We start from the raw sequence: 26,651 nt of genomic DNA, 5'->3' as shown, positions 1-26,651 counted from the left end.
GCAAAAGGAAAAAGGAATAAAACGGCAAAGAACTTGATGAGAGTAAGCACTGGTTTCAGAACTAAAACCTAAGAAAAAAAAGGGACTTTGCATTTGCAAATATAGCTTGCAAAAGGAGAAAAAGATGAGCCACAGCACCAGTAAATCAGCTGCTAAGAAGAAAACCAACTAGGAACAAAGCAAGCTGGGAAGGTAAGATTCATACACGTGGAATCCATCAGAAACAAGCATTTATAATTAATCAGGGAGAAGAAGGGCACCGATTTCATTATTAACTCAAACTGATCAAAGTCCTTACCGCAAAGAAAAGGAGCAGTTCTGCCTTGCATACTCCTACTGCTCCCACCACCACATTGGCAGCGCAGCACAAGACATACTTTGATTATCTGTTGTTCATTTCTTAGTTATATCTGGAAATTCCCACCCTGCTTCTCTATTTTTGCAAACACACGTAGCCACACACACACTTTTGCTGTAACATGCATTGTCAATTCTTTTCTTTCTTTGTACTCTTCTTCTTTATCACTTTGAAGTAATCTTCAGGAGTAAAGAAACCATTTATACTAGTTACCAAAAGGCTTCTTCATTCTAGAATATGAGATTAATGGCTAACTACATAATAGTAAGTGGGGAAAAAGTTCACAAATAAGATCCCTAAGAAAATATTTCTCTTTTAGGTTGGTCTGTGGGCTGCACACTCATGCATACTTCAGTGGAGAAGCATCAATTGAAGCAAGCCTAAAATAAATTTCAAGCTCAAAATGGAGGAGACATTGTTCATTTAAACCTATTTCTCACTGAACTGAATTCCATTCAGAAATTACAGGCTTTTCCCTATCCTCAATAAAGAGAAAAAAACAAACAAAAAAAAAAAACCAAACAAACAAAAAAAAAACAAACAACAACCAGCCAAAGAAAAAAAACAAAAACAACCTCCAAACAAAACCAAACCCACAGCTCTATTCCTGAAGAGCGATCCGCAGAAAGATGAGGGATACAATCTTGTTTCACATCCTCTGCTATAAGCAATCTAGACTCCATTTTTTCATGATGAAGGACCTGTGCACTATGGCATGCACCCCAAAACTGCAGAAACCACCAAAATCATAAAGTTAACAATTTCTTACACTCTCAGCGAAAGAGAGAGGAAGTTGACACATATGAATAAGAAGTTACTTTTATAAGTGCAGGGCAACAGCAAGTGGATTGGAGAAAATAAGCCCTGTGCAGCTACAGGACTTTGATGGCATTGCTATATTTTTAATTAAATACCAAATAGTAGGCAGTGTAAACAAAACAGAATCCTGTGATATGAGAATCTTAATATAAAACCTGTACAGGTATATATAATTTACCTTCTGCTTTCCTTTTTGTCCCTTCATTTTGCTATGAAGAGGTAGAAATGTTCCAGTACTCAACTCTTAAGCTACACATAGTCTAAATTTCCACTATTAGGGTCCCTACAGTTCAGCTAGTCCCAAACCATCTGTTTTTTTTTCCTCCACCATGTAAAAATATATTTTAAATGGAGGTAGTCTTCTAGACCTATGTTGTACCAGTTATGACTAAGGAGACTGATTTCTCTTGCTATTTAATTTAGTAACATCATGCTATGGCAAGCAGACCTGGGCGCGAGACAGTGCTTGCTTTTCCTTAAAGCATTTTCAAAACTAGAAGATGCAACATTGTTTGGTTTAAAAAACACACACAAAACACGCATAAGCACCTGTTCCTTTTCACAGCAGGCCACCTTCTCTCTCCCCCGCCACCCAGTGTCATTCCTTTTGAGAACGGAGCCAACTGATAGGTATTTTGTCTCAGAAGGCTGTGCTGGGAATACAAATTTTCCCAGAGGGAAGGGATCTGAAAGCAGCTGTGGCCATGTTAAAAGACACTGAGCAACAGGGCCCTGACGTGCTTCACTTATGTACAAAGCTTACCCCTCTCCTCAGTAAAAAAAAAAAAAAAAAAAATGTGGGCTGGGAAAGAATTACATAAATCCAAAGAAAATGACAAGCTACAAAAGCATGTTCTAGCAGTTAAAAATAAGAGAGATTACACATATTGTTCTTCTGCTACACTTTTCAAAAAGACTATCATGGCTGTGTACATCCCAGAAGCTGCGAGTCCTGAATAACATCCATACAGAATATTGTTCTTCAGAAAATTGCTTACAGATTAGAAACAGCTCTTTTGCACTCCTGATTCCTCATCTGTTGTTACTAAGAGTTTGTGTAAGCTCTCTTCATCTCTTCAGTCTACTTCTGTATGGAATTCCAGAAGCCATTTGCTAAATCTACATAAATCCTTAAAAATTCAAGCAGATTTTTTAAAAGCAGACTGGTAATAGAAGTGTTTTATACATACTCAGACCTAACGGAATAATTACAATAGCTACTTCCCAGGATTACGTTGCCTCAGTGACTAGTGAGCCCACCAGGCGTATTTCAGGCTCTGGCTACCTCCTACCTTCTATGCCCATGTCCTTTAAGAAGCACAGAGACAGTTCTACTAGAAAAGAAGGCAGATTTAACTCAAAGTGATTACCACCAACAATGACTTTAACGTGGCAAGTATCTTATTGTTCTATTAGTTTGGTATGATACTAAATCAGTGGCACAATTATTCTTTATTTTATCAGCAGAGTAATAAGATGCAGTGAGCAGAGATGAAATGCTATTAAGATGGGTCTTGAATGTTACTTGAGAGTTGCTTTTGATAAGGAATCCAGATTGTGAAAGTTTGTTCCTGAATAGCTTTCTTCTATAACCAGAAGAACCACAATTTTGCCCTGAAAAAGAGGGGGTTTTGAGACAGACCATTCACTCCTACACATCAGCTGAAAGCATTTTCATTTTTCTTTAAGAACAACAAGAACTAATTAAAATCCAGTTTATCACTCAAAGATCCGTCTAGTTACTTAGACAGTTTGTATTACTTGTAAAGCAGGTTAAGAGACTCGGGGTTTGGATTTGCATTCATCCTTCCTGGGCTAGGTGAATACTTGTTGCTAATCCCTATGGGGCAAATAAAGTTCAGTTCAAGGACCAAGTTTCCTATAACCAGAAAGAGTGAATTCATTACTTGCCTTCCAGGAATCCTGGATTCCATTGGAATCCATGAAGCTGAAAAACAAGGATATGTGCGTGCCTCTGTTTTTATATGAATTATGTATGCATATAAGAATATTCAACACACACTTATACATGGATATAGATAGACACACAAAAAGAAAAGCACTGTGAAACAGTCTTTTCTTATATTCCACATCCCTCTGTGGAATAACCTCTGATCCTGGAAAACTTCTTCAGATCAAGGTCCTCAGTGAGGAGAACTAAGCTTTCCCTCTCCTTCCCTGCCACCTTATCAGGGGCATTTCTAGATTAGAGTAGTTGAATCCATGCCAGCTTGGCTAATTGAATCTTTTGACAAACACACAGGTTCCCAGAAAACAACTCTCGCTACTTTTAAAATCACAAGAGTTGGAAAACAAACATCATCTGTGCAGGATATTTGCTCAAGTGTCGCAACAAGAGCAAATTTTGAATTTGCCATGAAGTGGTGCACAGCCACACACACACTCTCCTACCACTTCAGGCTCCTGGGACATGCTCTTCTCCAGTCACAAAAAGCAGAAGACATGAAATGAGTCCACTGCACCACTTTTATCAAATGCTTCCTACAGCATCAGCTCCTGGGGTTTCAATAGCAAGCTTCATAGACTACTCCATTACTGAACAACTGAGTTTTAGGATGATGGAGGGGAAAGTACTTAAGAGGAAGGAACAACTATATCAGATTGGCCCCAAAATCCATCTTCCCCAACATCCTGTCTCTAACACGGGATGCCAAATGAACATCAAGGCAGCCATAAGGCACAGTATTTTCTAAGCTGCAGCTCCTTCGCTACTTCTTGCTGAGGAATGACTGGAGCCAGAACAAACACCTCTGTATTGGGTGCTGGGGCAGGTGTTTGTCCAGAGTTATGCAGTTGCTTTTTAACCCACACAGACCCACTGCAATTGGGCATTATGGATGTCACACATTTGCAGCTTCACCATCTATTGTAGTTCAGACTGGGCAGAAGTGCTCTTCACACAACTTGCTGACTGCATTTGAAGCCCATCAGTGGATGAAGAACAAACATGCCTTGTCTTCCCAGCCACGAGCACTTTCTGCACCATTTGGGATCCTCAGATCCACGTAACAGCTCTCCTCAGCTGGCTCGTGTCCAGCCTGTAACCTGTGGATTCCTGTAGAAAAACTGATGCACAGCTTTGGTTATCCTCCTTGCTCTCCTCTGCATGCCTTTCCCAGCACTCCAAAACTCCACCAGTGACCTCCCCACAGTACAACAAGTAACCCAGTTTATTTCTAAGCTGCTTTGTAACTTTTGCCTTATCATTCACCCCTGTGATAACACCAACTTACAGAACAGTTGCATAATTTCTCTAGAAGCCATGCGTGTGCAGCCTTCTGCAATTCCAGGTGTGAATACATTCATGTCTCCCTCACCCTTGTCACTGACTCTTTCAGAGGGAAACTCCAAGAGACTTCAGAAGCAAGATCTGATTCTTCCCCAGACTACCTCCACATCCAACAGCAGTTCTGATTTTGTAAAATAATTCCCACCGCTTTTCCTGGCACAGATTTAATGGGCAACAGTTCTTAAGTGTCCTCTAGACTCAAAAACACCACTGCAACAAGAACAGTGGATTGTGTGGTGCCAGCTACATTTGCCTGGTACTACAGTAATTTGAAGCAGAACAGTTGCACACCATGCTTGGCAGAAGCACCATTTCATCCACTGAGATATCTTAACACTCCTGGGTGAGCTCCTATTACTAGCTCTCAACATCCACCTCATCTGGCAAGCCTGCACTGTAAACTGTGGCAAGCACTTCCAGTTCCAGTGACTTTTAATAGTTCTGGCTAAAGGAAAATCTATTTATGAAAAGGAAGCATAAGATGTATTTCCCTTGTAAAAAAGACTGTAGAGTAAATTAAGGAAATACTAAGTTCTATTTGCTGTTTTCTTACTTTTTTTTTTTTTTTTAAACTCATGCATGTGCTTTCACACCTTGCAGGACAAAATAGGAATGCGAAAGGATGCCAAAACAGAATTATGGGTTTCACCAACATGTAAACTCGGGTACTTTCCCAGAAGATAGTGAATTTAAACAATTCCCACACCACTCAGCAGCAACACCCACTATTAGGAGGCAGAAGTGACAACAAGATTGATTACTCATTCAAATGCCGTCTGACTATCCTGGAGTATCTTTTTAATACATACACACATTTGAAAAAAAAAATAGGCAAACTACACTTCACCTTTTTTTAAGTATATGCAATGGCTGAATCCAACTAGAAGAGAGAAATTATCAGACATGTGTTTGTCTAAAACGAGGTAAAAAGAATTGGTTTATTATTTCTTTGAAGACCTTGGATAAAAATGACTTCAAAATATATTAAAAATATATGCCACTGATGTGCATATTAATGAAACGATTCCACCTTCCATTTTTATTCATTTTTTCTTCCTCTAAGTCCTTCAAAGATTATTCCCGTGGTATTTTGTTCATGCACTGCAAGCTTGGAGCAACCAACCGTTACCTAATGGTGAACCATTTACTTGAAAAGCAAACTATTACCATCTTCAGTTGTGTCTGTTCAATCTGCTGAAAATAATATTCCTGGAAAGCTGATCTATAAACTTCAGTCAAGAGACTCTACAGGAGAAGCAATAAACCCAGAATGAATATTCTCAACTAAACACTTCTGCCAGTAAGAAAAGTGGTATTAATGACTAACAGCCACATCCAAGGTGGTATCAGCAACATGAGGAAAATACACAACAAAACAGTTTGCAAGATACTACACGGCAGCAATCATACACAGTGCTATTTAAGTAGGTATGTTCAGATTCTTCACAACTGACTCCCATCCCTCTGGCAATGCTGCGTTGTCGGGAGCACTGCCATGAAAGACTAGTCCAACCTTCTGATGTCTTCCAGTGCTATTGGGTTTTGGAGGCAGAAGGTCAGGGTGCCATGAAAATTTGTAATGCATTTAGAAAAAAACATCAACCATTTATGCCTACAAATATATCTGTTGGTGCAGCTGCTTCTTTTCCATAAGTTTTATAAGATCAGTGTCCAGCAAAGAAAGCCAGAGGCCAATCCAAGGTTGATAACAATGATTTATAGAGGTGGCAGAGATTCTATTCAGAAGTGCTGTTACTTGCAGCTTCGAATATTTCACATATTATACAATGAATGCTATAATGTGCATTCAATGTTCATTTTCTAAATATTATGCAATAATACATAGATTAAATGTTTTGCCACACCAACCCTGACTGTATGCCCATCAGCTGGAACATCTGAGCAACCGTATTCTGTTGCAGAGTGCGTCTTGGTAAACCACAGCCTCACAGAAAACCGTGTCTAGAAAAGGCCCTACCTTCTCTTCCTGATGTACTCTGTTGGCATTTTCCATCTGAAAGCTGTGCAAGGACTGGATTTTGTCAATCTGCTGTCGCTGTTTCTCTAGCTCTCCTTGGAATTCATTCTTTTTGAGCTCCACAGCACCCCTCTCTGCTGCCGCCCTGCGGACCTTGCCTTCCAGATCCATGATCCGACCCTGAGAAAGAGCAAATTAGTCAAAGCAAATAGAAATGCTTGCCCCTTGCCAGGCTCTTCTCTAATACATTTGAGGTATACCAAATTTAGCAGAACAATGTTAATGTCATCAAAGTATTGTGTCAGCTGGTGATACCTGCCACACACACAGGCAGTCACCCCCCCACCCCAGTTTTACCTAAATTACCAGTACAGCATATTCTGCAGACACTATAAAAATTTCAGTTAAAGATACAAGCAAAGCTGCCATATTACTTGACCTTAAGGAAACCCAAAATACACCCCTCCCCCCCCAAAAAATAACCCCAAACCACCATAAAAAAAAGATTGCAGTTTACAATCTTTCTGAAGTACAAGGTCAAATCACTTTTTAAATTTAATTCAGACAATTAGGACATCACTGCACTTCCCAGTGTTGATCCTAAACTACCTCAGAGGGAAAACTCCTCTCTCAAGTGAATACATTTTTCTGGAAGACCAGGGAAACAGTGGAGGGAGGACACTGCCCAACTTTTACTTAAACAATTGACATATGGCTGTTACACAAAGACAGATATGAGAAAAACTCATTTATAAGCAGAAAATCATCATTCTTCAAGCAGAAAACTATCATTCTTCTTGATTGCTCAAAGAGCAGTGACAACCAGAGGAAAATTCAACACCATCACATACTGCACATACAAACACAGAGACATAAGGCAAAGGAATCAAGCCTGACAAAGCTGTTACAGCTTTTTTTTTTTTAAGTACCAATTTATTTTTGCAGGACATTGTCACGCTTTGGGTTAAAATGGCTCTTCGGCATCAAGGAAGAGTACAAACAAAGACACATGGTGGGGGCAGGGGGAGGAGTGGAATATCAACAGAATTTATCCAGGTAGAAGGACCTGGGGATTCCAGGTGGATTAAAAAATAGATTAAAAAATAAAAACCGTGCATCTTCCAAGATTCCAAGAAAATGGACCAAATCTTCCTACAGCACAGTATGCTGCATATTACTGCCTGTCTACTCTGCTTCTCTGTCATGGAAAGCAAGAGAACAGAGAGGTGGTGAAGTGGGGGGGGTGAGAAACACTTGCAGTTTAACTGGAAGAGAGAAGAAAAGCACTTATTCCATTTCAGGCATAATAGCTGCAAGGTCTTGCCAACAAACGAATGGGACGACAAAGTGCTTTAGAAGCTCCATCTGTGCCTTCAGCTACGCTTTTATTTCATTCAGAGTGCATGACTATGCAGAAGTGAAAGGATTTTCAAGCTAATGTTGGGAGAAACATACAAGGTGATGAAGTAAATCAGTACCAGTAAAGAGGACCTTACATTTCTAGGTTATTGAGATGAAGAATAAGGTAGTAAGGTAGCTTATTCTCCTCACTATCAGCTGCCTTACGGCCATGCAGCAAAACTTCAGCAGTACTGACACAGTTACTACCTGCTGGTAGCCACCAACCCAAGGCCACCAACTAAAAGCAAAACAAGGGATTACCAGAGTCCCAGAAGACAGGGCATCATACCCTACACCAAGGGAAAGCTAAGATATACCCTTAACTGCATGGCCAAAGACACATGTCCCGTTTGAACAGTGCCCACTCTGAGATGAAACAGGATTTCAATTCCTACAACTGCTAACTCAGTACTAAAATTCAGCTCAGTTACAAAGAGGATACAAATCCATTGGAAAAACTTGGGAGCAGCTCTCATCAGCCACATTTAATCACCAGGTTGTTAGTTTCTAGGTTTGCTTATTAAAAAAAAAAAGCAAAACACAACAACAATTCTGCACACATTGTCACAAACCAGAAACTTTATTCACGTACTCCTCAACTTTATAATCCAGAAAGGATTAAAACCCAAGCTCTACAGTCACAGGAAATACATTCACCATTAGAAAAATAGCAGACAAGGTAATTATTCCATGTGACTTGTGTGTCCTCTTCAGTTTCTAAGAAACACAAATTCAGATTTTTAGACCCTGTTCCTGAACAAGCTAGATTTCCTTGTACTTGGTGGGAAAGCATGCATACATTCTTATGGGTCATATAAGAAAAAAAAAAAAACTTAGGGAGGTGAGCAAATTGCAGACGCCCATTCAGACTAAAAATAGGAGTGCCAGTCTCAATGTACAATTAGGAAGAAAAACAGAGGATGGCATTTGCCACATCTGCAAACTGAAACAGCACAAGATAGCTGAACGCTTTGTGTGAGCAGAAGTGACAAGTCCCATACAAGCAGGTCTTCAAGATTTGGGTCCCCCTCACCTACATATAGGCATTCTTCCCATTCCCCCCATCTCCCACTACTGTAATATTTGTGAAAATTCCTATAACAAGCTGAAGCTCCTGGCCCACCACACACAGGGGAAGCATCGTTCTTGTTGTGAACTATGTTTTTAAACACACAAGTACAAGACGGCATGCAGAGCAATAGGAAAAGTTACCTGCAGATCCACGCTGCGAGAACTTGCAATCCAGTAATTGAAACCCAAAACAATGATGCACGCCACAAGCGCAGCCACAAGGAGAGGTGGAGACTTCATCCCTCGGCAGCTGTTTCCTAGCCCTACCATTTCACGAAGAAAACAAACCCAAAGAACCACAACTGTGTGGAAACCTGCAAATTAAAATAGACACATTATATTGCATCCTCTGCTACGGCTATTTTATACACGCAATTAAACTTTTATTGCAATAATGCAACAGCTCTCAGATGAAGGGACTACACCCAGCAATGAAGCCTACGTATTTCCATCTGAAGGACAAAGAAAGGCCAAATTAGCAGACACTCCAGTAATTTCAATGGTAAATTGTATTAAGTGATGTTTGCTTCGATCCCCAGATGCTTTCTCTGCTCCTAACAGAAAATAAATAACCTTACTTTAACAAATAAGCAAGGGTACTGCTGGTTGAGATTTGGGTTGTTTCTGTGGAACAGCCTGTCTTAACAGAAAAATACTGGCAAAGGGCAGTTGCAATTATGTTTGAAATAGGCCACATTCATCCTATGCAATCACAAAATCTGGTATGAATGAGTGTAATAGCACCTAGCTCAATGAATCCTCAGATTCCACCAAGAATCTTGGGCACAGTTTGTAACACGTTGCTCTCCTGTAAACTGAGATCAACTTTTTTTCTTTTGCACTCTGCAGACAAAAGCCAGCAAAAACGAGCACAGAAGATCAAACAGACAGCAAACACGGATGCATCACAAGACACTAACTAAATCTGAAACAGGTACATTTACTATTAATATATTGTACAGTCTCTCAAGGTGTGTGCTCTTAAACCAACTTCTTCCCTACAGATGCAATTCACAGGTTGCGATGTATTTAAAAATGAATAAAAGGTAGCAACCCTCAAAGGGTTTACACATGGACATACGCTGTAATTACAGAGGAAGAAGGCAACACCAGCAGTGAGCAGGTACCAGAAATGCTGATTCTACTGTATGTCCAGCACTTAAGTCCTTCAACAGCTCATCCGTACCTAAGTGCGCACATGCACCTTCTGCAAAATCCCCTCTTTGCATTCAATTTAAGATACAACCCAACCTCCTCTTTTCTCAGCAGGGAGTGCACAATACTGCCAGACTGGTGAAGGTTTCTAATCTGTTTGTTCATTTGAAAAGTCTGTGAATTTGTTTATATTTGTGAATGGAGCATATAGGGAGCCTAAGAGTAAAACACAGCTTCCTGAAAATGCTGCCTCTTCGTGTACATACACACAAAACCAAAACAAATCCAAAAAAGTGTGCACAGCTGCACAGGTCTGACACTGAGGCCCCACTCGCTTGCCTAAGGAAACCTCATCCACGGATCAAACCAACACGTGCAGCACAGCTCCAGTGGACACCCGTGGGGTCACGTACAGCTGAGGTGAGGTCAACAGAAAAAGCAGAAGTACGGGGAGGAACCACACGTTTTTGCGGTAAAGCAAAAAAATCAAGATGCAGTAGACCAAAACACACAAATAGAGAAGTATGCACAAATTTCCAATACAAAACTAAGAACTGAAAGAAACACATACATCTTGCATGGACTATTCTCCTGCTGAGCCATCCTAGGAGGAGCGCCTCACAAGTACGGAGCCACCTCGCCTTACACAGGTTCCCTGAAAGCCAAGAACCACAGATCTCCAGAGTGGCAAAAATGAAAGGCAGTAAATGGGGATGATCAACACTGCCACACCAGCTAAAAACAAGATATGTAATTTACTTTTGCTTACTACATTTCAAAAAATGTATCTCAGAACCTGTCATGAAGTCATTCATATCCTGTTCTTTGCTTTAAGGGTATTAGTTGGTACACTTGAAAATCCAGAAAAATTACTAAATATAACACTGCAAGACATAGTGCATCATTCCAAGTGCTACTTGAATAAAATAATTGGTAATTTCCACCTAACAGTCAGAAATAGAGAACGTTATGCTACCTGTGTTACCAGCAGTCACAACTTGCACTGGAATTTAACTACTGAATAAATACAAGGGACAAGCTGTTTAGATCAAAAATTTTCAGAGGTAAAGCATATATATTGTTCAAATGACAAATGATGCTCGAAGTACAGGTGCAAAACCGTGTTAAAGGACTGCCGATACACCTACTGACTACACAAATCCAGCAGCCTCAGTGACTCTTCTGCTATTTTCAGCTATTAAAAACAAGCAGGCAAGAAAGCGTTGTCTTCACTAAAGCATGTTTGACTTCAATACATTGTTCTCTCTAGAAAATCCAGTGTTGTTTGCACTTAAATAATTTATGTTCGTTATGAATATATTTTTATAGTCAACAGAAGGATAGGCAAAAGGAAGTGGAAAGAGATGAAACAGAAGGACCTTCCATCCAAATAGTGCAGACCCAAAACATCACCTCAGTTGTAATATTGATATTCCCTCTCTTATCAGTTTAAAAATAAAAACTGTTTAACCTTCTATCATGGATACACACACGCATGTATTTTGGAGAAGATATAAACAAATCAGATTAGTAAGTACATTTACATGGGAATGTATTTGTACATGCTGTTTTCCAGGAAACATCTGCCTGGACACAGTTATTTGAGTTGAAAATAACATATGTTTCTGATTTGATGGGTAAGAAAGTGACCTGACTGAACATGAAGGAATCCATCTTTCATGAATGTTTACTACAGATGTGAAAATGAGATGCTGTATCCCGTGCATAATGTTCTACAATTGGCAGAGCATATATTTCCTGACTTCTGAACAGCAGATTTTATCCTTCTGCTTTGCCAACCTAGCAGTGCTTCATTGAGAGAGATGTTGTAGACTCTGAGACATTCAATCAGACTAACATATAGCATACTTTTATTTCCCATATTAATATACCATCAGTCTGAGCAACTCTTTCTTTTACTATACTCAGCTGAAGTAAGATAGCTGGTATCTAGCAATCTTTCACTACAGGTAATTAATAACCGTACTGACTAATTCTCAAGACTAAGACATCAGAAGCAAAGACGGAGCAAAACAATTTGTGCATTTCAGACTCCCAGAAGGAAAGCCAAGTCTCTCTGCTCACAAAGTCCAGCTCTGTGTATTTACATGAGACCTGCCTAGCGGCAACAAAGCAGAACAGATGAAGAATTCAATAAAAGGAGTGCACAGCACCCCCAACTTTAATAAAAGCAATTCTTATATAAGCAAATCAGAGAGCAAACATTTGTGCACCCAGTCTTCCAAAAGAAGGTGATCATTTCCGGGTGGGTGGAAACGGAGAGGTGACAATAACGAGTCAAAAACTTTCAGTTTTAGTTTTTATATATGGTTAACATACAGTAGTGATCATCCTTGAAAGAGAAATCCAATTGTTGGATTGTCACTCACAGCTGGATGTTACCCACAAGTATCACCACTCGCAGTGGCGTAGCAAGAACCAGTTACCGCCAGCAGTAACCTTTATGCTTTCAAGGGTGCACTGACTGCTGACGGGGGTGAGAGACTGGGTCTAATACACTGTCATAAAACACAGCAAACAAATTTCTTATCATCCTCTGCAGCAACACTGTTTGGGGGTGGGTTTTTTTCAAGTTCGCAAATCAAAAGAGGTCAAACAAACATTTCTCCAGTAGAGATTTAAAGTTTGTACAATGAACTCAGTGCTGCTGACCACAAACTTTCTAAATGCCTTTCACAAAAATCCACAAACTGCATGCTAGGAAAAAAAAAAAAAAACAAAAACAAAACAACACGAAAAAACTCCTGAAACACTCAGCAATTTCAAACTTGTGTACTTTGGACGACTGGCTCACTTCGAAGTGGCAACCACCACCACCCCCCACCCCCAAAAAAAGCAAACACAGATGCCACAGTAATTCACTAAGTCACTATTTGCGCAAATTATCAAGTTACATTTTTCAGAAGAACAGGAAGGGGAGAAGTATTTACAGCACAACACGTTCAGCAACTGCACTCTCATCCCTCTCAGGAATAGCCATCAATTCGGTCTTAGGTCTTCCTTTTCTAATGCATTTTAAACTAGAAGTAACAGATCAGAAGAGTATGAAAATATTGAAAGAGCATTATCTGTTCAGGGGGAGTAGTATCAGTCAGAGACTGGTATCAATCGCCACCACTTATGTTTCAAATTGGGAAGTATCTCTTCTTTCAAAAGATTACTTTACAAGAAGCTGATAACCAATCGCCCAAAATGTCCTGCCCTTTATCTGATTAAAGAGAAATCCCAAATAGGGGTATTGCTAAAAAGATGCCAGAAGTATAAGGTAGGTATCTCTTCTGATAAAGGAAGTTAGGTAACCAAAGACAACTTGACAAAGTCTTCTAAAATACCCGCACAAAGTTTCCAGACATGCTGTCTAGGTGTACTTGTAGACAATACTACTACCACCTGAAAATACTGTGTATGAAAACTGAATAAAACAAGCAAATTTATACACCAGAAGGATCTGAACAGTTAGTCAGACTGTTCATTTCTTTTTAGGAAAACAGTTTGTTGTAGGTATTTCTACCAAACAACATGAACTATCTTGTTAGGATCACAATTAATAGGACACCCACTAACAAATTAAAAAAAAAAAAAAAAACAAAACCACCATTAGAAAATGGAGTACAGTCAGTTTAGATGTGTGGTGAGAAAACCACAAAACTGCTACCATCCCCCACTCCTGTAACACTACGCCTATGATTTCGCTGTAAAACACGCAAACCTCCCCCTAGAAAGAATAAAAATAAAAATCAACATTGCAAGTAGTTCTTTATGAGCAAAGAGCTGTTAAGATGCAAGATGAAGGGCCATTTAAAAAGACTCAACCCAAGAGCAAGGTTAATTAACCTGATCAACTACTCCCATCTTCAAGTTGACAAGTGAACAAGGGAATCCAGTAAAGCGAAACAAGGTAAACCTCCCGGGTGCAGGAAATAAACCTGGTATTTACTGTAGACCCAGCAGCCAAACCAAGACTTCTGAGGAGGTGGGGGAAACACTTTTCCAAGCAGAAGTGGGAAGGCCTCCGGAGGCACCAACGTGGCGAAAAACTATCAACCACCCCAGCTGGGGCAAGAAGGGAGAGAGAGACCTCCGCAGCTCTGCCCGTGGGAAGGGAAAGCAGTGAGCGCCAGCTGGAGTGGGGCTGGCTCAGGAGGAGGATGAGGGTGAACAGTGTCAGGTCACAGCCCTGGCTGGAAGGGACCTCCAGAGACTACCTGGTCCGACCTTTGCTGGGAAGGGGAGCCTGAAGGAGACTACCTCACACCCTGCCTTGTTATGGCCCGTTCTGATCTCTAGCATCATCTCTATTTCTACCTCCACTGTGAATATCCAGAGCTGTTTGGGGCTCAACACGCTTCTCTGTGCAAAAGACCCCAAAGAGGGAAGATTGACTGAAGGAAAAAAAAAAAAAAAAAAAAAAGAAGTAATGTAATAAAGCGCTGCTAGTGTCAGACGTGCAGGCAAGATTAACTGCAGGCGAACCGCCCCGGTACCTCCGCTGGCATCCACCCGCGGCGAGTAGGGAGGTACCGGGGGGACGGGGTCCACCGGGGGGACGGAGCCCGCCGGGGGGACGGAGCCCGCCGGGGGGACGGAGCCCGCCGGGGGGACGGAGCCCGCCGGGGGGACCGGGCTGCACCTTGCCGCCCGCTCCGCCGGCCTCACCGCCCGCCTCCCGCCGAGACCGGCGGCTGCCGACCCCCACCCCCGTCGCCGGAGACGCCGCTCGCCGTCCCCGGGCTACTGGAGCCGGCCGAGACGAGCCCGGCAGGGCAGTGCCAGCCAAGCGGCGGCAGGCCGCCGCCCGGGGTCCCCTCACGCCGCGCCGCCCACCCTCGCCCGGCCCGGGCCGGCCCGCCTCCGCCGCACAGGGCCGCCGAGCGGGGGGGGGGACGGGGCTCCCGGCAGCGCAGGCCCGGCCGCATCGACCCCCAGCCCAGCCCGCCCCAGCCCCGCGGGGGCCGCGGCCGCTCACCTCACCTCGCCGGGCCGCGCCGTGCCGCTGGCGGCGCCCCCCGCTCAGCAGGAAGGCGGCGGCCGGTGCCGCGCCGCCCGCTGCGAGGGAGAGCGGCGGCGGCAGGAGGGCCGCCGGGGAGGGGAGGGCTGGGCTGGGCTGGGCTGGGCTGGGCTGGGCAGCGCAGGAAGTGCGGGGCGCGGAGGAAGTCTGGCGGCCGCGGGGGGCAGCGAGTGCCCGGCCCCGCCGGCGCCCCCCCCCCCCGAGGCACGGGGGGGCCGGGGGAAAGGGCAGGTCCCGGGCGCGGCGCCGCGGGGTCGGGACTGCGGCGGACCGCCGGTACAGCTGGGGGGGGGGGGGGGGGGGGCAGCGTCGCTCGTCCGCCACCGCGGCCGGAGTTGCCCTTCCGAGTATCTGAGGCAGAGAGCCAGCGGCTTTAGCCGGGCTCCGAACTGCCAGCGCTGCCCGGTTTTCTGGGAGGCGACGTGCGGGGGAAAAAAAAATAAAAAAAGCTGAGCGTCCGAAATCGGAGGCGAGTGAAATAAAACTCAGCAGGACCGGTTTAATGCTTGGTTTTGACAGCCAAACGGGTATTTCCTTCGTTCAGAAATTTCAAAGCAAAATAAAGAAAGAAAAGAAAAATTAGGCAAGTCGTTTTTTCTCGTGGGTATTAACTCAGGTGGGTGTTTTCCACCATCGAGGGGTGCGAGTTGTGTCTGCATTTGCAAGGGGAAGAGCAAAAAAAAAAAGTTTGCAGTGCAAACAGCAGTTGAGTTGTCGGCTATGAAAAACCGCAAAATAATTTATTAGGTTTTGGCAGGAGTTATTATTTCGAGGTCAGTTTCCTTAATGGTGTGGTGGATTTAACAAAAATCTGAAATGTCTCACTGAGCAAAGGGCACAAACTTAACAAAAAATTATCTTCCACGTGTCAGAAGATAATGCCAAATATGAACCTTTCTTCCTGCTCTTGAAGACCGTTTAAAAAGTGATCAGCGTACGACCTGCATTTTAGCTTTTTCATGGGAGAGAACAGATACTTACTTTTTTTTAGTAATACATGCAATAACTTTGTCTAGCTCAGAAACAAAAATCTTTCTTTTAAGTTCAAAGCCATGTTGGATCACATCACTCTAGTTAGGGAGAGACATGATTTCCAAAGTGGGAGCTTTTTTCCCTTGTTTTTCAATTTTTAAGGAAAAGTGGATTAATTTTTAGCAGCCCAGCACCACCCAAGCCTAGAGTTGTAATCTGACTAAAACCAGGGTTTCAAACGTTTAGGGAACTGAACTGTTTGTTGCGATTCATAAAAACACAATGAGACTCAGAAAACAGCTCATTTGTCTTTGTCAGTAAGACGAGAAGATGTTAAAAATAAGCACCAGTAAAAACGTTAATTAGGAATAACTGTGCAAGCAGAAAAAAATGAGGAGTGTGCAGCTGGGACGACTGATTGACTAATTTTGCCCTGCTTGCTTACAGGCAGCTAAAAATTCTGGAGACATAACCCCATTGTTTTCCCTGTCTCATGAGGTTGTCTTGAGAAGATGCAGTCCTGTCCAAAAGATGGGGGGGTGGGGAATCATTTAGATACAGAGATAACTGACAAGTCTCAAAATCTTGTTGACTATAAAGCCTATCTTTCATAGGGAGAGCGACGGTTTTATTAAGTCCAGCACTGTCCACAGCATGAATCCAAGGAGAAGAAATGAAAAGAACTACTTCAAAATGTTTATTGGCAGTCATCATTTACTAGGGTTTCATAAAATATCAGTAACTGATACTGACAAAGAGGAAGTTGTGAAGAGCTCAGATGCTGCAGAGCAATGGTTCTTAGATAAGAAAAAAACAACTGCTCTATTTAATCCTCATAGCTATCATTTCCCTATTAATCAATACTTTAAACTACAGCTATAACCAATCTTGCACAAAAATTAGTAGAACATGCAACATTAATAAAAATGTATCTTTATTTTAAAAATTAATAGCCATGTATTTTAACGGAGAGCTAACAAGTTTTGTCTTTGAACGTAAATGTGGTAAATCAAAAGAGTTCTTAAAAGAAAAAACCCACTCATGTGAGCAAAATGGATGGCATATAGCGGCCAGACCACTCAGCATCGTTTCGTGTTTGCTATGTATTCACAGTCTTACGATGGTCTTTCAGAACTATCTTCTAACACTGCTTTGAAGCCAATAGGAACACACATCAACACACTTTAAACAGCAGAAAGCTTGAGGATCTCAGCAGGATCTCTTGGGACCAGTACCAGAAGCAGTACATATGATAAGGGATTGTTTATATGGGCTTCACAAGACAGCATTGTGACCCTCAGCCCAGGACAGAGCTGGCCTTGATAAGGAAACCCAATTTGTACTTGAAAACACTACATACTGGGACTGTTAGTGACTTACTGCTGCCAAAATACTGTGTCTGAAGAGCGTGGTGTAGAGGTAAAGCAATTTGCAGAAGGCTGCTGGAGGTGGTTTGCCTGCATAATTTGTATTTGTTCCAGAGGTATTTGGGAAAATCAAAACTTCTGTTTTAAACTGAAGTAAGAAAATTAGATGCGCTTTGAGAAAGAGGGATTAAAAGCACCCAAATCTGTATAATAATGGTTATTTATCATTGGATTAATTAGAAACACAGCAGTAGATGTGTGATCATTGACATATGTATAGCTGTCATAGCACTGAAATCAGGATGCATTCACATGCAAAACTGAAAGTCAGCAAGTTGGTCAATGGTAAAGGAACAAATGTTGGTTTATTTGTGTCAGAAACATTAAAACTGATGGTGGTGCACATTTTATTAACTTTGAGGGTTATCCCATGAAAGACAACAGTATTCATCAGATGCCTTTATTATACGAGTTTCATCATGTTGCTAACTCTGCACAGAAATTTCATTATAAGCAGTAGGTTTTGATAGATGTTAAAATCTCCCTAGAAAGAAAACACATGAGGTACAAAGTACTTTGCAGTTGATGCTACGAAAATAGTACATCTGTTTTTTCTTGAACTCCTGGACAAATGAATCAGGAGAGTTAATCTGTGTGAAAGATTGTTCTGAAATGTGGGCATACTATGTTTTCAGGAGGTGACTGACATATAATTGCTTGACATGTAGAATCTACAGTTTTTAGATATTACCAGCCCGGTGTTATGTGTCTGTGCTTTATGTGGTGTTTGTGATGTCTCCATGCATGAACAAAACTAATGCTAAACCCGCCTGATACCTCCTTCTCTTTTCTACTTTAGAAAATATCTTCTAATTTTGCATTGTGCTTTTGTCATTAACTGAAGTACAAGGATGTTAATTATTTACTTATCTAACATATGGGGAAAGAGCTATAGTATTTTAAGTGCCATGTTGTGACTAGTAAGAAGGGATAGATCAAGCCCTGCTGAATAAGCTCTGTTTGATTAGTTCAGGCACTTCTGAAAGTTTGAAAGTTAATTAAGATGTATTACTTCAGTGGCTTGGACATAGAGAACATCTCAAACACAAAAAGTGTTGTCTTTTCCACGAGTCCACGCAATCTTCTATGTTACCTGAATTCCTGAGAATCTGTAAAATAGATTGTAACTATAGTGCTGAGACCTGTTGATCATGCAAGCAGCTGATCTCTTCTTTGATCTGCATTGTTTAAACATGTGTGAGAGATGTGGATGTAGCCTTTATTTCAAATTCCATAGTTTTCTGCCTACTTGTGAGGAAGTGAATTTTTTAAATCACGCTGCTTTACAGTCTGAAGAGAAAAATAAATGTCCTACCATTTCTTAAAAAAGTAGCAGTTTATAATCTTGATCTGGAGGAGTACACTCATAAATTGTTTGGGGTTTTTTTCTTGACCTTCTCTATGGTCGTTCGTACATACATACTAATGCACAGGTAATGCATAACTGTTGACAGCTCCCTTGTCCTGCTCTGGGAAACAGGTTTTTCACTCATAGGCTATCTCTGAAGGTTGCTTCAGAAGGTTCATTGATTAATGTTACTCTTCACTATTGGTTGCTGCCATTTTCTTGGGAAAAGTAGTACCTGCAGGCAATGGCTGTATTCACTCTTGTTCACCTTGGATACCTATGTAGCCAGAATTAAGTCATTCTTCTCTCTTCCAAAACAATATGTAAAAGACGGAGTCCCTTATTTAAGCTTCCATATGTGGAAACCAGTAAGACAAACACAACGTATTCTCTTCTATGGATGTTATACTGATGGACAGATTTTTGTGATACCAGTTGCATAGGCAATAACAGATGCCAGATTTGCAAGCATTTGCTGCAGCCTTGTGTATATGTATAGGGTCACATGCACAGGTCACAGACTGAACCTGGTTTTCCTAGAATGCAGGCTGCCACTTGCAAAACTTAGGCCTATTTGACTGAAATTCAGAAAGTGCAGTTTCTAGCCTGACCTCTGCTGTGCACAGTTAAAGTACAAGTCAATCTTCTCTATTCCTCAGTAAGTCAGAATAATAATGCTTTTTCCACCTAATGAGGGCACCGAGAGACTTAATTTATTAGGGACAGCACATGGCTAGTCCAATACAAACACGTAAAACAGGGTAAATGTTACGAAAACTGTCTCCAGATCTTGAATGTCCACCCAGGTCTTGGTCTGTATTTTCTAGAAAAACAGTGACACAAAACTGCAATTCTGCAGGGAAGGGCACTGGTAACTAACATGGTAGCTAAGTACAGTTTTGGCTAACTTGACTCAGTTCATCTTACAGGAAGCTAGAACATGTAAGGATCATTTTTTCACTTCTTTGTGCCAGAGTTCACACTAGGTAGCAGGTTATGGTAACATATGATAGACTGTCTATGAAATTACCTGTCAGCTGCAGTATTTAGCTCTGATGGTGCATCTTCCTACAGGGGTCTTGTCTCTATACAGCACAGGCTGATTTACACCTCTTTACATGAATCTGCACTACCTTGTACACAATACATGTACTGCATATGCAGGTATAGGGCAAAAAGGGAAACAATGGTAAAGGTCACATGGGAACTTCTAGAAGTACTTTGGAAATGCAGATGGGAAACAGGATTATCCAGTGAGGCACTCTATAAATGGAGGAGTAGCAGCAAGACAAAAGAAAAATTATTTTCTGTTGAATTTTCAGAGGTTCAAAGCACACGTTTCATACAGTGGTATTTGTTTATGTGACAGCAGTGCTGTTTTTTCTGGGACTGGTGTCTGCGCGACACAAGTGCCTGTGTCTGAACCTGATTTGCCATCTCATGGGTCACAACAGGGAGCTAATAGAGCATGACAGCCTTACCAGTGATTTTGCACCAAGACAAAGCAAAGCATTTCCACTAGGGCTGCTAGCTAATTGTCCACACTTGGGCTGAGACTGCTGCCAACATTAACTCACTGGCTGCATGAGTCAAATCTTCTTTTGCCATCAGCAGTTCAAAGATGGTATGTACAGGATGCCACTGAAATTGAGAAAATGATGTTTTTGCACTCCCAACATAGCAACAGGTATAAAAATGCATCACCTTTGGAACGTGTCATGTCAACAGCATTTCAAGCTTTTGCATTGTAAAAATATGGCTAGCACAGCAAAGCCTGAAGGTTCAGATTAGACAGCCTCTGTGACGGTCTGTTGCTTCTGCAAACCTACATGAGTTGATACTGCACAACAGGCACATTTTAAAAAAACGCCATTAATTTTGCATCCCTGTTATTTGAAGGGACAGAAATAATTAGCAAATAAAAATGCAGTGTATGGAGATAGCCACCAGATGGTAGCAACCACAAAGTATGGGTATCTGTTGAATTTTCTAAATTATACTGGATTTCTTGAAATCATGAACACTCACATGTGTATTTATACATGTGAGCTCAACAGGCTGTTCTGTAAAAATACTACATAAATTGTGAACAACTGCTCAAACCCTCCAACATCAAAAAATACTAATGAGAAACATCCTCCGCGGTCACCTTGCTCCTGTTAGCAGAACACACCCTTTATGTTCCTTCTGACAAACAAGTGAGACAAAATTAGGATGTTTGCAAAAATCAGCAATATGGTTGACAGTAGTCTTCAGTCAACTGGCTGTTGCATTGTCAAATTTGATTCTCAATCTAAAGTCAAGAAGCCTCTGATCCTTGCTAAACTCTTTTGCCTGATAGCTTCTGCATAAAGGTTGAAAAAGTAAATAGTGTGGAGTGGAAGAACTTTTTCCAGGATATTCATCCACTACTTTCTCAAGGAATTTTTTGCCTCAGTCTTAACTAGCAAATGCTCTAGCCACGCTGCCCAAGTCACAGAATGCACAGGCAGGGACTGGGAGCATGAGGAACCACCCACAGTAGGAGAAGACAGGAAGACTAGGTTCGAGAACATCTAAAGAACCTGAAAGTGCACAGGCCCATGGGACCTGATAAGATTCATCTGCAGGTCCTGAGGGAACCACGGATGAAGATGCAAAGCCCCTGTGCATCATATTTGAGAAGTTGTGGCAGTCTGGTGAAGTTCCAGCTGAGTGGAAAAGGGGAAACATAATCCCCATTTTTAAAAAGGGAAAAAAGGAAGACCCAGGGAACTACAGGCTGGTCAGTCTCACCTTTGGGCCCGGCAAGTTCATGGAGTAGATCCTCCTGGAAACTCTCCTAAGGCACATGGAAAATAAGGAGGTGATCAGTGGCAGCCAACATGGCTTCACTAAGGGCAAATCATGTCTGACAAATTTGGTGGCCTTCTACAATGGCATTAAAGCATTGGTAGGTAAGGGAAGAGCAACTGACATCATGACCTGGACTTGTGCAAAGCATTTAACACTGTCCTGCATGACATCCTTGTCTCTTAATTGGAGAGACATGGATTTGATGGATGGACTGCTCAGTAGATGAGTAATTGTCTGGATGGTCGCACTCAAAGAGTTGTGGTCAACAGCTCAATGACCAAGTGGTGACCAGTGACGAGTGGTCTTCCTCAGGGGTCAGTACTGGGACCAGTGTTGTTTAGCATCTTTGTCAGTGACATGGATAGTGGGATTGAGTGTACCCTCAGCAAGTTTGCCAAAAACACCAAGCTGTGTGGCATGGTTGACACATGGGAGGGAAGGGATGCCACCCAGAGAGACCTGGACAGGCTGGAGAGGTGGCCCCGTGCAAACCTCATGAAGTTTAACAAGGCCAAATGCAAGGTCCTGCATGTGGGTTAGGGCAACCCCAAGCACAAATACAGGCTGGGTGGAGAATGGATTGAGAGCAGCCCTCAGGAGAAGGACTTGGAGGTGTTGGTTGATGAGAAACTCAGCATGAGCTAGCAATGTGTATTCACAGCCCAGAAGGCTGACTGTATCCAGGGCTGCATCAAAAGAAGCATGGCCAGCAGGTCGAGGGAGGTGATTCTGCCCCTCTACTCTGCTCTTGTCAGACTCCACCTGGAGTGCTGCATCCAGCTCTGGAGCCCTCAGCACAGGAAAGACATGGACCATTGGAACAGGTCCAGAGGAGGGCCACGAAGATGATCAGAGGGCTGGAGCATCTCTTATGAGAACGGGCTGAGAGAGTTGGGGTTGTTCAGCCTGCAGAGGAGAAGTCTCTGGAAAGACCTTATATCAGCCTACCAGTACCTAAAGGGGGCCTACAGGAAAGACAGGGAAGGATTCTTTATCAGGGCATGTAGTGATAGGATGAGGGGGAATGGTTTTATACTGGAAGAGGGTAAATTTAGATTAGATAGTAGGAAGAAATTCTTTACAGTGAGGGTGGTGAGACACTGGAACAGGTTGCCCAGGGAAGCTGTGGATGCCCCATCCCTGGAGGTGTTTAAGGCCAGGCTAGATGGGTCTTTGAGCCGCCTGGTCTAGTGGGAGGTGTTCCTGCCCATGGCAGGGGGTTGGAACTAGATGATTTTTCCAACTCTAACCATTCAATGATTCTATGATTCTATGCTGATACCATCTGCTCACCAAAGTAATAGTGAGACCCTGGCCTCTACACTGTTTTTTGCAAACATCGAAATCTTCCATGTCCCATAGAAAAATAAATACATAACTCCTAATCAAATACTGTAGTTTGTTATATTTCTGGTGACCCTGATTTACAGAGCTGCAGGGACTGCATCGGGCTTCTATAGTTACAATCTCCCCAGATACCAGAACAATGTATCACTTAGGAAACAAGGCTTTCCAAAACTGAGCATGTGTACAAGGGAGAGTGCATCAGGCCTTCAGGGAGCTTCCTCTACCCTTTGTTTCTGGGTAAAGTGAAAAGCTTACATCTGCATGGGTCATCACCATCAGGTGGCAAAAAAACCCAACCCCAAAAGTCTTGACAGCACTTGAATCCTATGCCATCACCACCATAAGAATGACTGTTATTTTGGTTCTAGAACTTCCTGGCTTAAGAGTTGAGATATTAACAGGAAAGAAGATGCTAGATTTTTAAGAGTTCACAATACCTCTACCAGCTCTCCATAAAGGATGGCAATGTTACTTTGCTTGCCAAGTGACCCATGCCTCTCAAAGAATGACATTTTGCATCAGAACCATGAGGTACAATTTTGGATCCCTTGCTTTTAAAGTATGTGAAAACAACAGCTTTGTTTTCTATACTTAGGGGTAAATTGTGGCAAATTGGCTGTCTCCAAGTTCTTTTTGGTCCTCATGCTCTTTTGGGTCTCATCCCTACTTCTTCCTTTAATACTGTAGTGGCACCTGGCAGAGCTGTTGTGGAAATATATATCCCCCATTACAAGATCCCATCAGAGCCTCCACATACTCTGTATTGCTTTGTTGTTTTCTGAACAGTGATCATAGCAGTGGAAGTTGGAAAGACTTTACTACAGATAGTCTGTTGCTCCTACTCCTACTTCTACTACTTTCTTTGTCATGACAGAAATTAAGGCATATCTGCACTTGTCTTCACCAGTGGCTACAGTTCCCATTAAGAAGAGGTATTGTTTAGTATTATGTTCCATCTTTCCCCTAGAAGATTAGGTTATTTCATGGGGACTACTGATACAGACAGGAGAGTGGTGAAAAATATAGTGCTAGCAGTGCTAATCCTGTCATTGAATTTGTATAGGAAACAGCAGGCAAAAGACTTTTTGGAGCAGTAGTAATGAGTATATCATGCATGGCACAGAGATGTGATCCTGCTGCTGCATCTTGGAAGAGGAATCTGTGCAACAGTTGAAACACAACTATGTGTAGGGGCCCTGCTACCTTTTGCCTGCTTATAGCGTGCTAAGGCTAACTCCTGAAGTCAATTCATACTCCTTTGCACAGCCAGGGACTGCCTTAGGTCCAACAATAAACTGCACATAAGCACCTTTTGTGAGCTAGCTGCCCTGCAGCACAAAAAAGTGCAGCTGGCCCAAAATAGTCCAGGAGCTCATTAGATCTGCATGTCATCCACTGCACTACCCTGAATAGCTCTTTGTGGCCACCACTTTTAGAAGTGCAGTCAGAGCTGGCCCTGGTCCAACATCCATAGGCTTTTATAGACTTGAAGGCTCTAAAAATAATGCATTTGAAATAATATACTCAAAGCAAGAATGTGACAGACCACTGAAGCATAGCTCAGCACAGATTGTCTCTCTTGGTGCCTGAGGAGCAGTAAGAGGGGACTAATTACATTGATCATTTCTCTTCCCTGATTGTATGAACATGATTTTTAAGAGCCTGGGATCAGTTGCAAGTACAAGCACTTACAGACCTGAGAACCATTTCTGCCAACATTTCTATTTCTATTTCTATTTCTATTTCTATTTCTATTTCTATTTCTATTTCTATTTCTATTTCTATTTCTATTTCTATTTCTATTTCTATTTCTATTTCTATTTCTATTTCTATTTCTGCCAACAGACTTGTGCCTGCCTGAGAATACTCCAGGACACAGGGAGTGTGCAAACACTTTCTCACTTTTTTTTGCAGTGGCTGCTCAGCAGTGCTCCAAGTCTGCAGAGCTACTGTTAGGCATGATCTGTGTGCCACTCGCCCTGCTAATGTTACTCTCCCATCTCACAGAGATGGAACTTTTCAAAAAATCTTCCCTTATAATGAAACAACCTTAGCAAAAAAAAAAATATGAAAAAACCCTAAACATTAGAGAAAACAGCGGTTTCCTAGCTAGACCAGTAATACTTTCCTATGTCTACTTTCTAAGTGATTGCAGTTTCAGGTGGGAAAGAGGATCCAGGCCGTCTTGAGGTGTCTCCATTCAAATGTAATCATCCCCCTTTTTTACACAGAAGGCAACTCCATGAAGCAATTGGAAGAAGAGCCGAGCAGCTGTTCTTTTGTAAATCTCAGTATATCTGCTGATTTGTGACACATCTCCAAATCTTGCCATGCTTCAGTCTCTAGCATTTTTTTCAAAAACCTGCAGCCTCTTACTCTATTCTCTGCAGTCCCTCAAGAAACCACAGATAGGGCTTTGCACCTGCATTACATAGAATTTATTATAACTGTTAGTTGTGACAATCATTTACATTAGTTCATGCTGCTCTGGCAATGCACAGGGCCTTCTGCAATCAAGAGAAGTGTAATTTATATCTGCTTTGGGGCAGTGCATGATTTACAAGGCATAATAACAGAGACTAAAGACAATAGCTCTTGAATATTATTTCCAGCTGTAATCACTTTGATTGTGTGACCCTGGGAGACCAGATTCTATATTTAAGTTTCCATGCATGTGTTTGCTCCTTAGAGTGGCTGTAATCCTTTCTAGCTGGTGAGGTCAGTAGTTGTCCAGCGTGTGTATGTGCACTATGCACATAACACAACAGAAATAAGCTACAACATCATACAAAACAAAACAAGTACCTTAACAAGCTAAAACTAATAAGACAGGAATATTTACTTGTATACTGGGAAAACAACAAAAAAAGAATATTACCTCATCAAAGTTTTTGAAACTTTCTCTTACACCGCCCTGTTCATATTCACAGCTTGTGTCAATAAGTACCTGTTTCTGAGAGATTGGGAACAGCCAGTGAAATCCCCACTGAAGTTTCTAAGCCAGTGCGTGAATGCAGGAGAACACGGTCACTGTCAAGCATTACTTAAAAAAAAAACAATTACCCAAACTAACAAACAGTGGAAACTTATTACATGTTAAGAACAAATTGTTGTATTTTATAATTTACTATATATTATAGCTAATCTGTACAAGGCAAATAGTTACTCCATTGCATAAGAGGAAAACTTCTGCTGCATCATGCCACTGCTGCATGTTACATAATGATAAAGCAAGATTTCAGTGAGGATTATAGAGTTCTGGTGGGGATGGACCACTTCTTTCCAATGTAAGAAGTGCCCCTGGTTCTTTGTGTTTTACATATAATTCACAAAAGAGCCTGGTCTTCTGTTCCCTCTATGATATAATAGTATGGTGAAGCTGTGCTTCAGATGTGAGAAAAACCAACCCACCATGACACAGGCATTCCTAAATACGCAAGCTGTTACAGTACTGATCACAGAGCAAAGAAAACTGCTGTTGTTGCAGTGTTAGATCAGAGACAGAGGCAGTCTTAAAAGGACAAAAACCCCACCATTTTTGTTTTATGTATTCTATTTGTTGCATGAGACCCAACACTATGTTTGTAAGCATGAAATGTCA

General features: G+C 41.9%; 1 protein-coding gene across 1 annotated transcript in view; it reads right to left on the bottom strand.

The window, feature by feature from the left end:
• The window catches only part of GOLM1 (golgi membrane protein 1), a 31,837-nt gene extending 16,680 nt beyond the window's left edge, over window positions 1-15,157 (bottom strand). Inside the window, exons 1-3 of the mRNA XM_082497102.1 lie at window positions 15,080-15,157; window positions 9,079-9,251; window positions 6,466-6,645 (exon numbers count right to left, since the gene is read on the bottom strand). Coding sequence (XP_082353228.1) covers window positions 6,466-6,645; window positions 9,079-9,207 — 309 coding nt within the window. The 5' untranslated portion in view covers window positions 9,208-9,251; window positions 15,080-15,157. The remainder of the gene's footprint in view (window positions 1-6,465; window positions 6,646-9,078; window positions 9,252-15,079) is intronic.
• Between the last annotated feature and the right edge of the window lie 11,494 nt (window positions 15,158-26,651).

Source organism: Vanellus vanellus, assembly GCF_965231255.1.
Source record: "Vanellus vanellus genome assembly, chromosome: Z".
Lineage (NCBI taxonomy): Eukaryota > Metazoa > Chordata > Aves > Charadriiformes > Charadriidae > Vanellus > Vanellus vanellus.
This window is presented reverse-complemented; position numbering and strand designations above follow the sequence as displayed.